We start from the raw sequence: 16161 nt of genomic DNA, 5'->3' as shown, positions 1-16161 counted from the left end.
TTACCACTTGATCACACACTTAATACTACAGGCTGAAACCAAATTTGAAGACAAGGATGAAGAGTAAGCTTTATAGCCGCTGCTCCACATTCAGTAAGATGATGGTAGATCATCCATCGCAACCCTGTTTTTCTGCTGTATTCCATTTCCCCAGGTCCTCTTTGCCTAAATTTTCAAGAATGATTGTTTCAGACATCTTCCCCACCAAGTGTCCTTGAATGACCCTAAAGAGGCAGATCAGATCCAGATTGTGAAGCCTAGTTTGTAGCATCTTTGTTACAATATGCCCAAGGACTTCGGCTATCAGTTAACATCATTTACATGATTCTTGGGATATCTCATCCGCAATATAAGTTTACACATTTATGTTGGGGGAAGTGTATTAAACATAGATTTTTACCTAATAGGTCCACAGAATCAGTCCTTTTTAAATATAAAAATCTGTAATGTGATCTCCTTTGATTGGTAATGATTATTGTGATAATTAAACAGGATATTATGAAATGATAAAAGAGAATTGATGGATTGATTTGATTTTAAAGCTTAGTTGTAATGACTTTAGACTATCTTCTATTGTATATTTGAATTTATTTTTACAGAACTTCTTATTCCATCATGACTAATAGATTCCAGTGTCAGCAATGTAAACTGAGTCCTGTCAGTATCGACCTGCTCATTTGTGGCTTTTTAGCTGGTGTCTACAGTAAGTTTTAACAAGTATCACATCTGTCATCTGATGTCTAGTAATGCTCTCTTAAATCTTGCAGGTGCAGAGGACGTTGTGATGGCCTTCTCCAGACAAGAAACTGAGGACAGGCGGCAATGAAGGACTTGAGGTGGCAGGCAGAAAGATTACGGACGATTCTTAATGCAGAATCCAGAATGCTCACAAGTTGCTTGTCTCCTCGTGTACTTGAGCATCACAGCAAAGCCTGTGACTGCCAGGGTTGTGCATCTGGACTGCTTCTAACGACCAGGGGCAAAAAGGCCCAATTTCTTTTTGGTTGGTCAAAGGGATTCACTGTCCTCTTCTATTTTAAATTTGTGTGCATTGTCTTTATTTTTTTTAAGTTTATTACAGCTGCTCCTAGTTTGCAGTGTCACTGCAGCTTGGACATTGTGTGACACATGATGGCCTCTGCCCCCGATGCTCTGCATTGTGCACTCCTCCTGTGGAAGGAGATGGTGTTTTCCAGTTCATGCTGGTGGACTCTGTGGAGAATTGACTGACATCACATGTCCTTTTACTGCAGCCTAGTAAACACAACAAATCACAACGGCTCCTCCCTGGAAACAGCACCATATGCAACAAGTGAAACATTAACTTAAATTTCATTTTTATGTCCTATTAAAACTAATATGGTTACTTGTTCTTTTTGTTTGAATTTAAACAAATTTTAAAATCTTGGACAATTTATTTATGTACGATGACCAAAATGTATTCAGAGTGCTTGCATTACTGTGTCCAATGCCTTGCCCTCCCCTTCCATACTTTTTTTTAAAGAAAATGGCTGACACTGAATAACAATTTACTTGAAGGAAATACTCCGGGGGACATAAGTATATTACAAATGGAATTAAACAGCAGAGGTAGCAAGTCATCAGGGAGAGATCTGCCTTTAATGATCCATGCAGTTGGTTATTGATTTCTGTGGATGCCGTTACTGAGGTAACTAAACCCAACACAGTGTCACTGGCCTTGAAGGCCCAAGGGCATCCATTTAACTGAAACCACTGCGCCCAAGTCCTTGATGTGAACAAAGTGAATGTCCGCTTTGTCTCTATTAAAAAAGTCCCACAAAAAGAATAATAATGTCTTGTTAAGAACAGGTTTTGACTGTATCCTGTTTTTGGAACCTCTCGGGCTTGACTCTCATCGAGTGAAGCAAATAGTGCATGTGTATGTGTGATTTTGTTTCGAGAGCCTGTTTGGAAGTCAGGTGCCTGATGTTGTAAATATCTACAGGTATTTCTTGGAACTGGGTATTTCTAAATCGGTTATACGGAGGCAGATTCTTTGTGCCAAAAACTTCTATACTTGATTTGAATCATGGTTAAGGAAAACTGTTGATACTGTTTTCTTTATAAAAATATCCTCATGTCAAGAATAAATTAATGAGGGCTATGTGATAAAAGCAAATTCTGCAGATGCTGGAAATCCAGAGTAACACACACAAAACACTAGAGGAACTTAGCAGGTGAGGCGGCATCTATGGAGAGGAATAAACAGTCGACATTTCGGACTGAGGTCCTTCATCTGAACCCATCAGGGCTATGTGATTCAAGAGACAGGGTTCTCCGTTACAAGGCTCTCTAAATTTGTTTAAGGTGATTCCCTCCAATCTCCATCCCATTATTCCCTCCACCACTAAATGCAAATCCTGCTCCTCAGGAAGCAAAAGATCAAAAACATAGGAGTTCCTGCAGATACTAGAAATCCAGAGTAACGCACACACAAAATTTAGAGGAAGGGTCCTGACGACGGGTCTCGGCCCAAAATATCAACTGTTTATTCTCCTCCATGGAAGCTGCTTGACTTGCTGAGTTCCTCCAGTATTTGGTGTGTTTTACTAAGCAAAAGATCAGGTGTATTTGTTTTAGATTTCAACAGAAACTGATGGCAAATCTGTTGTCCCTCTTTAGTACGTAAGCTGAGGGATGCTCAAGCTTGTCAATATTATAGAAAACTGAGAGGAACTTTACATCTGCAGCTGGGCAGGGGTAATGGGGATTTAATAAAGTCTGCCTTGCCTTGACTCTCTTTTGATTTTGAGTTGTACAAGTGTTTATCAACACTGTATGTCATATACCTTATGTCTTACACCCTTCTTCTCCCTCCCATCTCTTGGCCAGAAACTTTGGCACAAGATAATTTCATACTATTTAATAATTGCTATTGATTGGTTGACATCCCTCCATTTATGTCAGGTGGTGGATACACAGTTTTCAAAATGTCAGTGAGATTGGGTGTTGTGAGAATTCTAATTGTTCATCTTACTGCTTAGAATAATTGAAAATACATTGAGAACTGTCGTGTCAATTTTGATGAAGTACGTTGTCTTTTTTTGCACCAATGAACGGTTTGCACTTGGGCCTTTTTTGGTATCACAGTCTCCATTGCTGATGCTTCATCAAGCAATGGATTGGATGCAGAGCGGAATAGCTGGCGTGTCTCACAGCCAACAGCAAACTGTATAACTGACGGTGTCAATTTACTTAGAAAGCAGTCTACATCAGAGATTCCCATCCTGAGGTCCACAGATCCCCTCGGTTAATGGTAGGGGTCCATGGCATAAAAAAGTTGGGAACTCCTGGTCTACATGAAGAGTGCTGGAAGGAGACTCAATGGCAGAAACTAAAGTGACTTCCACCAACCTGAGCTGGTTATTTTCTCTAGATATGTGGGAAGTGGTGAACAGTTGTGTTCACATTTTGTCCTTCATGGTCTTGGAATGTCTTTAAACTTATGCAATAGTCCCCATTTTAATACTTGCGGTCAATTCATCAATCAGGCTGAAAGAAATCTTGAAATTCAAATAGAATAGAAATTGAATTGCTCTTGGAGTTCTGCCTCTTCTGGTGCTCTGCAATTTGTATTCTTCATCTTGAACAAAGTTAAACCTCCTCTTGATATTAAAATTCTCAATTTGGTTCTCAATTCCCTCTCTATATCTTCAATTACTTCCAATCCTATAACAAGCTAAATGTTGTTCACTTTATTCTCCCCAGACATAATTAGTTCATTATGAACATCTGCAATTTGAGCTGCCAAGAAATTCCTTCCCAAGATTCTCTCCCTTCTTACCTCTTTTTTTTCTCCTTCAAGGTACTCCCTGAACTCTACATGTTTGATGAATGTTATATACCTGTAATAGTGTGAATGGAGGTTATCTGGTACAATGTCTCTCTTTCTGTTAAGCAGTCTAGACATTTACTACTTCTGCTCTTCCTTCATAGCCCTGCTGATTTTTTGCCTTCACATATTTCCATTTCTCCTTTGAAATCCACAATTTAATCTGTGTCCACTGCATTTTAAGACCATAAGACATAGGTTAAATAGCCCAATTCTGCTCCTATCAAGTCTGCTCTGCCATTCCCCATGGCTGATTTATTATTCTTCCCAACCCCATTCTCCTGCATTCTCCATGTAACCTTTGACAGCCTGACTAATCAAGAACCTATCAACCTCTGCTTTAAATATACCCAATGACTTGGCCTCCACAACCATCTATGCCAATGAATTCCACAGAAACACCACCCTCTGCCCAAAGAAATTCTTCCTCATCTCTGTTCTAAAGGGATGTTCTAATCTGCAACCGTTCCCTCTTGTCCTAGACTCCCCACTATAGGAAACATCCTATTTAGGACTTCCAATATTCATTAGGTTTTTTATGATATCCACCCCCCGCCCTCCCCCATTTTACTCAACTCTGGCGAGTACAGGCTTAAACCCATCAAACACTCCTCATGCACTAAGCATTGCTTTCCTGGGATCATTTTTATGAAACTTTCTGGATCCTCTCCAATGCAACCCCATCCTTTCTTAGATGAGGGGCCCAAAGCAGCTCTCAGTACTCCCAAGTGTGGTCTGACGAATGTCTCAACAGTGCATTCCAGACCGTAGCTACATGCTGCTGGGTTTCTCCTCATTTTACACTTGGATTGTGTGCCAGGCTACTGGCTCCTAACCTTTCAACAATGGCAAATTTTTTCCTCTAGTTACTCAGTCTAAATCTCACCATTTTATTCACCTGTAATAAATCAGCTCTCAGCCTTCTCCAATGAAACATACCCTAGCTTCTCTAGTCTGTGACCTTTACTGAAACCCCTTATCCCTGGAGCCAATCCAGTGAATCTTTTTCAATTTCTCTCAGGTCTTTACATCTTTCATAAATTGTTAAAAGTAAATTTATTTAAATTAAAGCATATGTATGTCACCACATACAACACTGAAATTCATTTTCTTGCAGGCATTCACAGCAAACACAAATACAAGAAGCGCAATAGAATCAATGAAAGACCACACCCAACAGAACAATTGATGTGCAATAGACTACAAACTGCACATGCAAAAAGAAAGAAAAGATAATAACATAAATATGCAATAAATGTCATGAATATAGGATGAAGAATCCTTGAAGGCGAGTCCATAGGTTGTGTGAACGTTTCAGTAAAGGGGTGAGTGAAGTTTTCCATACCAGTTCTGGAGATGGATGGTTAAAGGGTAATAACTGTTCCTGAATCGGGTGGGTGTGTGACCTAAGACTCCTGCACTTCCTGCTCAATAGCAGCAGTGAGAAGAGAGCATGGCCTGGATGATGGGGGGTCTTTGTTGACGGATGCAGCTTTCTTGTGATAGTGCTCAAACCTGCTTAGTTCTCCACTTGACCAAGGGTGACCCACAGCCTAAGTGCCAGATGACTAAACTCCAAACAGCATCACTCTCGGGATCTCAGGAACTCTCAAACCTCTCCACCATGACAAGGTGATGAACTTCAGAGATTTGTTAAATGTCATGTGAGATTACATTGTGAGCAGTCAACACAGTATACTAAATTGAAAAACAGCCACTTGTTTGTCATTTCTTTATTGCCCCATTGTCCAATCACTTTTATTTTGTCAAGTAATCTCTGCTTTCTTTTACGCTATTACAAGTGTTCAGTTTGCTTGCTCCACACCCCCAATTCCCATTCCTTCTGATGAGAGGTCACTGATGTAGAACATTAACCCTGTTCCCCTCTTCACTGATGCCACTCTGTTTACGTGGTTTTATTTTCATTGCTAGATATCCAACAACCATATTATTTTGATTTCAGAGTTCAAAATAAATGTATTGTCAAAGTACATACAGTATATGCCACCATTTACTACCCTGAGCTTCATTTTCTCGTGGGCATTTACAGTAAATGCAAAGAAACACAAAAGAATCAATTGTATGCATATGTGTGGGGTGGAATGGTAGTGTAGTGGTTGGCACAATGCTTCACAGTACCAGCAACCTGGGTACAATTCCTACCGCTGCCTGTAAGGAATTTGTACGTTCTCGCTGTGGCCGTGTGAGTTTCCTCCCACGTTCCAAAGATGTCCCAGTTGGTAGATTAATTGGTCATTGTAAATTGTCCTGCAGTTAGTCAAGGATTAAATTAGGAGAGTTGCTGAGCGGTGTGGCTGGAAAGGCCTATTCTGTGCTGTATGTCAATAAATAATAAAGTGACTAAACAATGTGCAAAAAACAACAAACTATGTAATACAAAAAAGAAAAAATAATAAATAGCTAAATAAGCAATAAATATAGAAATCATTAGTTCAAGAGTCCTTGAAAGATAGTCCATAGTGCGTTGGGTAGATCAGTGTTGGGTTGAGTGAAGTTATTCCTTTTTGATACAAGAACCTGATAGGTGAGGGGTAATAACTGTTCCTGAACCTGGTGGAGTGGGTCCTGAAGCTCCTTTACCTCCTTCCTGTCGGCAGTACCGAGAAGGGAGTGTGGCCTGGATGGAAAGGGTTCTTCATCTGACACTGAAAGCACTTACCCAGGTTCATAAACTTTTTATCCCACTTTTTATAATGCTGTTTACGTCGCAAATGCATGATGGTATTTGTGTATTAATGCACATTTTATTCCATATCCATATTTTAACCTTTTTTGTATAATTCTTTATTCTTATAATTATTGAATGTTGTCCTGTTGCACCAACATGCCACAGCAAGTCCCAGTACATGTAAATGTATATGGCAAATAAGATTGATCCTTGATAAGGTACTGAGGCTATATCAGACAATTAAAAATAGACAACACAAGTAAGAAAAATCTTTTCTCCAAAGAGTTGCAATTGCATATTTTTATATAATTCTTTATTCTTATAATTGTAGAATGCTGTTTTTTTTCATTGCATATCGCAATCCACAACAGCAAATTCCTAATACACAGGCTAATTTGGAAAGTTTGGGTATAAGTTAAGACATGCCAGTGGGGTCCAGGCCCAGACCGTTTCAATGTGACTGGGCCCAGGACAGAGCGAAGAACGACCCAATGTTTGGATGATCTAAACAGAGAACCGGGTTGATTGGGAAGGCAGGGTGTCAGGACCAGAGGTGAACATTAGGCTGGTTCCGCTCACTGCTCCGTGAGGTGAGACTGTGGGCCTGCTTGGCTGCTCCAGGCTGAGGCTGTGGGCCTGCTCCAGCCAATCTGGGCTTCATGTCTATGGGCTCACTTCCATTCTGAATGCTGTTTCCTTGCTTTTATTGTTTGCACAATTTGTGTGCCTCTCTCTCTCTCTCGCTCTCTCCTCTCCCTACCCCCCCCCCCCCCCCCCACTCTCTCTTGGTCTTTTTTAACGGGTTCTTTTGGATTTCTTGTTTTGTGGCTACCTGTAAGGAGACAAAGCTCAAGGTTGTATAATATCTACATACTTTGATAATAGGTGTACTTTGAATTTTGAACTTTGAACTTTCACATGTATATGGCAAATGCAGTTGATCCTTGATAAACTACTGAGGCTCTATTCCCAACACTGTTTGTAAGGAGTTTGTACATTGTCCCTGTGACCATGTAAGTTTCTCTGGTGTCACCCCCCCCCCCACACACACACATGTTACAAGGCACACGGGTTAGTAGGTTAATTGGTCATATGGTTGTAAATGGGTGGCATGTGCTCGTTGGGCCAGAACAACCTGTTGCTGTGCCGTATCTCTGAATAAAATAAGTATTTCATAATGGCATCTGTCTACAACTACAGATGCAAATTGAAAGATGGAACACTTGATTAGAACTAGACTACACAAGTTAAAAAAAAAATCTTTTCCCCAAAGGGTTGCAATTACATTTGGAATCAATTCATTGACTATACAGTGTCATTGTGACTCATTGTCAATGCAAGTTGCTCACAGCAGGATTGCCAGTTAAAGGTATGAATTGAGATCATCTTAAAATAACAATAAATCAGACAACATAACATCCTTGGATGCTGATATTGAAGTGTCCTCAGGAAAGAAATGGAGAGAAAAGACACGGTAGCGAAATGTGTTGATTATTACCATGGAGAGAAGAGCAGAGGATGAGTTAATATTGCTCATATACTGTGACATCCATAAATCATTGGAGTAGAATTAGGCAATTTGACCCATTGAGTCTGCCCCCATTTGATAATGACTGATCCATTTCCCTCTCAACTCCATTCTCCAGCCTTCTCCCTGTAACCTTTCACAGCCTGATTTATCAAGAATCTATCAACCTCCACCTTAAATACATTCAATGACCTGTCTCTGCAGCAGCCTCTGACAGCAAATTCCACAGGTTCACCTCTGACTAAAGAAATTTCCCCTCATCCCCATTCTAAATGGGCGGCCCTCCATTCTGAGGTTATGCCTTCTGGTCCTAGACTCCCCAACTATAGAAAACATTCTCTCCACAGGCACTCTGTTTAGACCTTTCAGCATTCAATAGGTTTCAATGAGATCTCTCTCTCCTCCCCCCCCCCCCCACCCCATTTCATTACACAGAATAAGGTTAAAGATTTATCAAGAAGCATTGTGAAAATGTTTTCAGAGCTCTTTCCGCTGTGGGACTGTGTTTAGAAGTGCAATAACGAGGTTTTTTTTTACCCCCAAATTATCACCTGGAAAATTTAACTTTGAAGCAAATTGTTCAAGATGTGAAAATTGACACTGAGAAACCTTTCTTACGCTGTAACTTGTGTGTGGTAACGAATTAACCTTTGAAGTGATTTTGATTAACTGTTTTATCAAGAGAAAAAAGACCTTGTGATCCACTTGCCTTTCCTAATTATGTTGCACTTGCATTTGCTTACATGAAATTATACTGCTTCTCTCTCCATCCCCCCCCCCATTGTCTAGACAGAATCAAACCAGTTAATGAATTGCTGCCCTTTCTATGCTGTTTTATAATCACAGAATATTAATTGTAAGACTACAAGACACAGGAAACATCTTCTCCATGTCCATTCTGTCTAGATCTTTCAATATTCGACTGGTTTCAATGAGATCCCCCTTCCCCCCCCCCACAATTCTTCAAAACTCCAGCATGTACAGGTCCAGAGCCATCAAACACTTCCCATATATTAACCCTGTCATTCCAAGAATCATTCTTGAGAGAATCCTTCTGAACCCTCAATTGTAAATAAGGCATTCTGTGTTCTGAAGTAAGTGCTTATTCCCCTTCTAATGGGTCTCTTAAGACACCATGGAAATGAACATGATGCAAGCCATACCTATATTGGGATTGTTTTACTTCTCACGTGTTTATCACACAGTTTCCCTTAGATTGTTGCATCTCTTTCTAAACTATTATATTTACTCAGTGATACATCACAGAACAGGCCCTTCCGGCCCAACAATTCAGCCTAATCACAGGGCAACTTAAACTGATCAACTAACCTACTAACTGGTATGACTTTGGACTGTAGGAGGAAACTGGAACACCCGGAGGAAAGCCTCATGGTTCACGGGGAGAATGTATAACTCCTATGGATGACACTGGAATTGAAGTGGTAAATGGTAGGGCATTGAAGAATGCTGTAGAACAGAGTGATCTAGGAATAATGGTGCATAGTTCCCTGAAGGTGGAATCTCGTGGATAGGGCAGTGATGAAAGCTTTTGGTATGCTGGCTTTTATAAATCAGAGCATTGAGTATAGGAGTTGGGATGTAATGTTAAAATTGTACAAGGCATTGGTGAGGCCAAATTTGGAGTATTGTGTACAGTTCTGGTCACCAAATTATAGGAAAGATGTCAACAAAATAGAGAGTACAGAGGAGATTTACTAAAATGTTACCTGGGTTTCCGCACCTGAGTTACAGAGAAAGGTTGAACAAGTTAGGTCTTTATTCTTTGGAGCATAGAAGGTTGAGGGGGGACTTGATAGAGGTATTTAAAATTATGAGGGGGATAGATTGAGTTGACGTGGATAGGCTTTTTTCCATTGAGAGCAGGGGAGATTCAATCAAGAGGACGTGAGTTAAGGGCCAAAAGTTTAGGGGTAACACGAGGGGGAACTTCTTTACTCAGAGAGTGGTAACTGTGTGGAATGAGCTTCCAGTAGAAGTGGTAGAGGCAGGTTCGATTTTGTCATTTAAAAAAAATTGGATAGGTATATGGACAGGAAAGGAATGGAGGGTTATGGGCTGAGTGCAGGTAGGTGGGACTAGGTGAGAGTAAGCATTTGGCACGGACTAGAAGGGCCAAGACAGCCTGTTTCTTTGCTGTAATTGTTATATGGTTATATATGAAGTCCGAACACTGGAACACCCCAAACTGATTCTACAGATGCTGGCAATCTTGAGCAACATGCATAAAATGCTGGAGGAACTCAGCAGGTCAGGCAGCATCTATGGAAATGAATAAAGAGTCAACATTTCAAGCTGAGACCCTTCTTTAGGACTGGAAAGGAAGGGGACAGAAGCCAGAATAAGAAGTTTGGGGGAGGGGAAGACTACAAGCTGGCAGGTGATAGGTGAGACCAGATGAGGGGGTAGGTGGGTGGGTAGGGGAGGGAGGATAGAAGACTTTATTTTCTGGAAGATATACTGATAAACTTAAGAGTTTTGTTTGTTTTTAGTTTATCTTCCACATATCGCTTCATTCAGGTTGCTATTATATTGACTTTTGGAACATCACACAATCTGCATCATATCGTTAGTATGTTACAATCATCTGAATTTCCTGTCAACATCTTCCAATTCTATAACGGATACAGGCAGTTCATGAAAGGTTGTTTCGTCACTGTTTCCTATAATGGATGCAGTGCTGTGCAAATACTGTATGTGTAATTACAAGTTCAAGTTCATTGTCATTGAACTATGTATGTATATACCACCAAATGAAACAATGTTCCTCCAGAAAAGGAGCACAACAGTACATACAAGTTCAAGTCTTAATTTAATTATCATTAACATGAATATAGGGAAACGGAGCAGCGTTCCTCTGGGTCCAAGGTGCACAACACTTAACCAGCAGCACACTACAAACAGCTCATAGCACAGTTGGCTACAATGTCAGAAAAACGTACAGTCACAAAGAAAAAAAATATATAGCTCAAGACCCTGTGACATGACTGAAGATTGTCCTACAGAGCGAACACTGGAGGGCAGGGCCAGCCCCTGACACAGCACAAATACAGCATGCCAGCAGATGGTCTTACTCTCTCCCCCGGGCACTGCATCCAGAAAGACCCCATGGCCGAGGCAACACAGCTCAACTGCCATTGGTCTCGCCAATGAACAGGCACAGTATTGTACATTACCATTGTCCAACAGGGCCTTAAAATTCCAATAAAAACATCCAGGATAATCACTTGCTCCATTTGATGGATCATGCACCTACTCACCCCAACAGTACTCAACAAGTAAAAGTGGCAACACAATGGTATGCAATAACTCCAGCTCCATGAACAAATGCACCTTTGATTTGACCCTGAGTGGCCGCTGCATCTGATTGCACCGCCATATAACTCATACACATAGCACATAAAGTAATGTACCACAAATAAATTAACAAATAATAATGTGCATTTACAACAAAAGTTAAAAAGTAAACAGTATAATGCTACTGATGCTTCATACATGATGAGGCCTGGCTGGTGGCAGGGAGTTAAGTAGAAAGAAGCTGTTTCCCATTTTAACAGTCTTTGTCCTAATGCTACGGTATGTCCTGCCTGATGGTCAGGGATCAAAGAGATAGTTGGATGGACGGGAGGGATCATTGACAATGCAGGGGGTTCAGCATATGCAGCATCTGTGATGGATGGAAAAGAGACACTGGCGATTCTCTCAGTGGTCCTCACAATCCTTTGTAGGGACTTGCAGTCAGACGCTTTACAATTCCATACCAGACGGTGATACAGTTTATCAGGACACTCTCGATGGTGCTCCTGTAAAAATTGGTTAGAATGGGGTGGGGTGGGGTGGGGTCAGCTCACTTGGCCTCAATCTTCTCAGGAAGTGAAGGTGCTGCTATGCTTTCTTGGCTAAAGAGATGGTGTTGAGGGACCAGGTGAGATTGTTATTTCTGCGCACTCCCAGAAACCTGGTGCTTGCTCCTAATTCTCTCCATCGAGGAGCCACGTATGTGCAGTGATCAGCCTGCACCTTCCTAAAGTCCACGGTCATCTGTTTGGTCTTGTCCACATTGAGATTCAAGTTGCTGTGCCTGAAGCTCTCTACCAGCCAGTCTGCTTCCTCTCTGCAAGCCACCTCATCGTTGTTGATGACAAATCCAGTCACTGTTGTGCAATCGGTGAATCTGATGATTCGTTTTGAACAGGGTCTAATCATTGCAGTCATGCATCAGCAGAGGGCTGAACATACAGCCCTGGGGTGGCGCCAGTGCTCATTGTGATGGAGCTAGAGATGTTTCTGCCAACACAGACTGCTTGTGGCCTTTCTGTCAAGGAGTCCAGGATCCAGTTCCAGGGAGAGGTGGTGAGACCCATCGAGGACAGTCTATCCCCCAGCTTCTGAGGGATGATCAAGCTGAAGTCAATGAACAACATCCTGGCATATGAGCCAACATTTCCCAGGTGGGAGATGACAGAGTGGAGTGGATTGCAGAGGCTGTGGCGTCATCAGTAGTAAGAGAAATGGAAATAGTCCAGTGCATCAGGAAGATGGGATTTAATGTGATCCTCAAAGCACTTCATTATTGTTAGGCTCAGTGCCACTGAACAGTAATTGTTGAGGCAGGTTACTGTCACCCTCTTGGACACCAGGATGATGGTGGCTGCCTTGATGCCTGAGGGGTCAGTGGACTGTTCCAGAGAGATGTTGCAGATATCTGTTAACTGGGCTGCACATGCCTCAGCACCCGAGCAGATATGTCATTAGGCCCCGCAACTTTACATTTGTCAGCCCTGGCTAGGATCTTTCTCACATCAACCGTGGCCAGACAGAGTGCCTGCTCTTCGGGGTGGGGGGGGAGGACGGTGGCATTTCTTGTTGAAACATCGTTCTGTGCATCAAACTGAGTATAAGATATCCAGCCTATGAAGAAGAAAAGCATTGCTGCCTTTGACACACAGGCTGGATTTGGAGTCTGTTATGGTCTGAATGCCCTGTCACATGTTCCTCATGTCTCTAGTGTCACAGAAAGAGCTGTATATTCTCTGTGAATAATCCCATTTTGCCTATATCCCAATGGGATATAGGTGCACGAGAATGATGCTGGAAATGAAGGGGTTAACATATAAGGAGCTTTTGATGAAACTGAGTCTGTATTCATTGAAACCTATAGAATATTGAAAGGCCTAGATAGTGGTTGTGGAGAGGATGTTCCCTGTAGTCAGGGAGTCTAGGACCAGAGGACACAGCCTCAGAATAGAAGGACATCCCTTTAGAGCAGAGATGAGGAGGAATTTCTTCAGCCAGAGGGTGGTGACTTTATGGAATTCACATCACAGACAGCTGTGGAGGACAAGTTACTGGGTATATTTAAAGCGGAGGTTGATAAGTTTTTCATTAGTAAGGACATCAAAGGTTACAGGGTGAAAGCAGGGGAATGGGGGGTTGAGATGGATGATAAATCAGCCATGGTGGAATGGCAGTGAAGACTCAATGGCCTGATTCTGGTCCTATGTCTTAAAGTCCTATGTTTACCACGGTCAATTTCAACCATGACTACATACATGGGGATTTCTAATAATAAACTTGAGAATGATTTATGCATTTGAGATGAGGAGTGTTTTGTGTCTGTGTGCTCTGGTCTAATTATCCTTCATTTGTTCTTAACTCCCATGCAATCACACAAAACACAGAAGATGAAGGGGGCCATTTGACTTCATCTCAGAAGCCTTTCAAAAGTCAATGTAAAATATCCTCACACTGGCAATAGGAATAGGAATTAACTCTACTCTAAACGAATTCTATAACCTACAGACTCCCTTTCAAGGACTCTTTACGACTCATGTTTTCAGTATTTTTTTGTATTTGCACAGTTTGTCTTCTTTTGCACGTTGGTTGGTTGTTGGTCTTTGCCTGTTTAGGAATAATTCCTCATAAATTCTACTGTACTTTTTCCAGTAAATGCCTGAAAGAAAATGAATCTCAAGATAGTAGTAGTTCTTGAATTTTTGAAAAATAATGCGAGTATTTCATGCAGTACATGCAGATTCATGCAGAATTCATACAGAATTTTATGCAGACTTTTGCAGGATTTAATGGGATTACTGCAAAGTAGTAATATGGTAACATGTACGTGCTTTGATAATAAATCTACTTTAAACTTTGAACCTTTTGAAAAATCATTGGATTACTACATCATTTCTACACCTCAGAGCACCATAGATACATCTTAGAGATTCAAGTGCAACGTTTGCCAACTGTTAAATAATCACTGAGAGACTGAACTCCCCAATGCCAATCTGTTTTTGGGAATATTTTAAAAGATATTCTCCTCTTGCTTCTGTTTTTCTTTCGGTGTGAAGTATGTGGTATTGGCGTGTTTTCTTTAAGATGGTGGTGCGCAGGAATGCACTGGTTACTCTGGCTCCCAACAATGGTGCTTGAACGATCCTCGGGATGTGAGGCTGTCCATCAAGAGCATTACTAACTACACAAGGAAAAACAGTGTCAACTGTACCAGCGACATCCCCCTCCCTGATGCTCTAAATAACTTCTATACACACTTTGAGACATGTAGCACCACACTGGCCATGAAAGTTACCCCTTTCCCAGACGAGCAGCTGCTGTCTCTAACAGCAGCAGACGTGAGGAGGACTCTGCAGAGGGTAAGGCAGCCGAGCCAATCAACACCCCAGGCTGAGTTCTCAGAGAGTGTGCACACCAACACACTGACATCTTCAACACTTCTCTCATCCAGGCTGCTGTCCCCACTTGCTTCAAATCAACCTCCATCATCCTTGTACCAAGTAACTCTACACCTTCAGAACTACACCAGTTGACACTGGTGCCAACTATCATTAAAATGTCTTAAATGGCTGATAACAGCACATATCAAAAACTCCATTCCTGCCACATTGGCCACCAACCAGTGTGCTTACTGATAGAACCATTCTACAATGGATGCCAAAGCGTCTGTCATGCCCCTGGCCCTGACCCACCAAGAAAACAAGGACACTGATGTCAGAACGCTGTTTCTGGATTTCAGTTCAGCATTCAACACTATTGTCCCACAGACATTGTTGAGCAAATTCCTACTTTTCTGTCTAAAATAAAACTTTTCTGCCTGTGTGAGTGGGTGTTGGGTTTCTTAATGAACAGACCTCAGATAGTCAGGATGCACAGCTGCTCCTCGACACAGGTGCCCCCCCACCCCCCGGGGCTGTGGGCTGAGCCTACTGCTCTACACTCCACTCACACGGGGCCAAACACCCGCGTAATCACGTTGTCAAGTTCGCCGATGACACGGCAGTGGTGGGGCTCATCACCAACAACGATGAGACAGCCTACAGAAACGAGGTGGAAGGGTTCGAGGCCTGGTGCCAGGCAAATAACTTCCTAATGTCAACAAGATAAAGGAGACGGTTATCGACTTTCAGGGAAACTCACACCACTCACACCCTCCCCCTTACAGCAGTGGAAACTGAGCAGCTTCGAACTCCTGGGAGTGCACATCACACACAACCTCTCATGGTCCCAGAACTCCTCCTACTCAATCAAGAAAGCTAACCAACATCTTCACTTTCTGTGGCGGCTGAAGAGAGCTGGACTTGCACATCCATACTCACATCATACTACAGATGTGCAGTAGAGAGCATTACAGCAAGCTGCATCACTGCTTGGTACGGAAACTGCACTGTGGCAGACAGGAAGGTACTCACTGCATCACTGGTACCAGCCCACCCACCATCAAGGACTTATATACAGAAAGGTACAGAAAAGGGCCAGTAACATCATGAAGGATCCCACCCATCCTACTCATGGACTGTTTGTCCCACTCCCATCAGGGAGGAGGCTACGTAGCATCCGCACCAGGACCACCAGACTCAAAAACAGTTACTTCCCCCACACAGTAAGGCTGATCAACACCTCCACCCACTAACCCACACCACTATATTATTTCCCATCAGTCTCCTTATACACGGCCTACCATCACATTATGGACATATAATCAATCAATTTCCATAAGCTATTATATATATTTATATTTATTGTGTGTTCTTATTATGATTACAGAGTTTTTTGTCT

General features: G+C 42.0%; 1 protein-coding gene across 3 annotated transcripts in view; it reads left to right on the top strand.

Annotated features, from left to right (window-relative positions):
• Positions 1 to 2756, top strand: part of ctnnbip1 (catenin, beta interacting protein 1) — an 89749-nt gene extending 86993 nt beyond the window's left edge. For all 3 annotated transcript variants that reach the window (XM_059952274.1, XM_059952272.1, XM_059952275.1), the window contains one exon: positions 768 to 2756. In XM_059952274.1, the coding sequence (XP_059808257.1) occupies positions 768 to 826 (59 nt within the window). In that variant the 3' untranslated portion in view covers positions 827 to 2756. The remainder of the gene's footprint in view (positions 1 to 767) is intronic.
• Positions 2757 to 16161: the final 13405 nt, after the last annotated feature.

Source organism: Hypanus sabinus, chromosome 27, assembly GCF_030144855.1.
Source record: "Hypanus sabinus isolate sHypSab1 chromosome 27, sHypSab1.hap1, whole genome shotgun sequence".
In the NCBI taxonomy this organism is placed as follows: Eukaryota; Metazoa; Chordata; class Chondrichthyes; order Myliobatiformes; family Dasyatidae; genus Hypanus; species Hypanus sabinus.
This window is presented reverse-complemented; position numbering and strand designations above follow the sequence as displayed.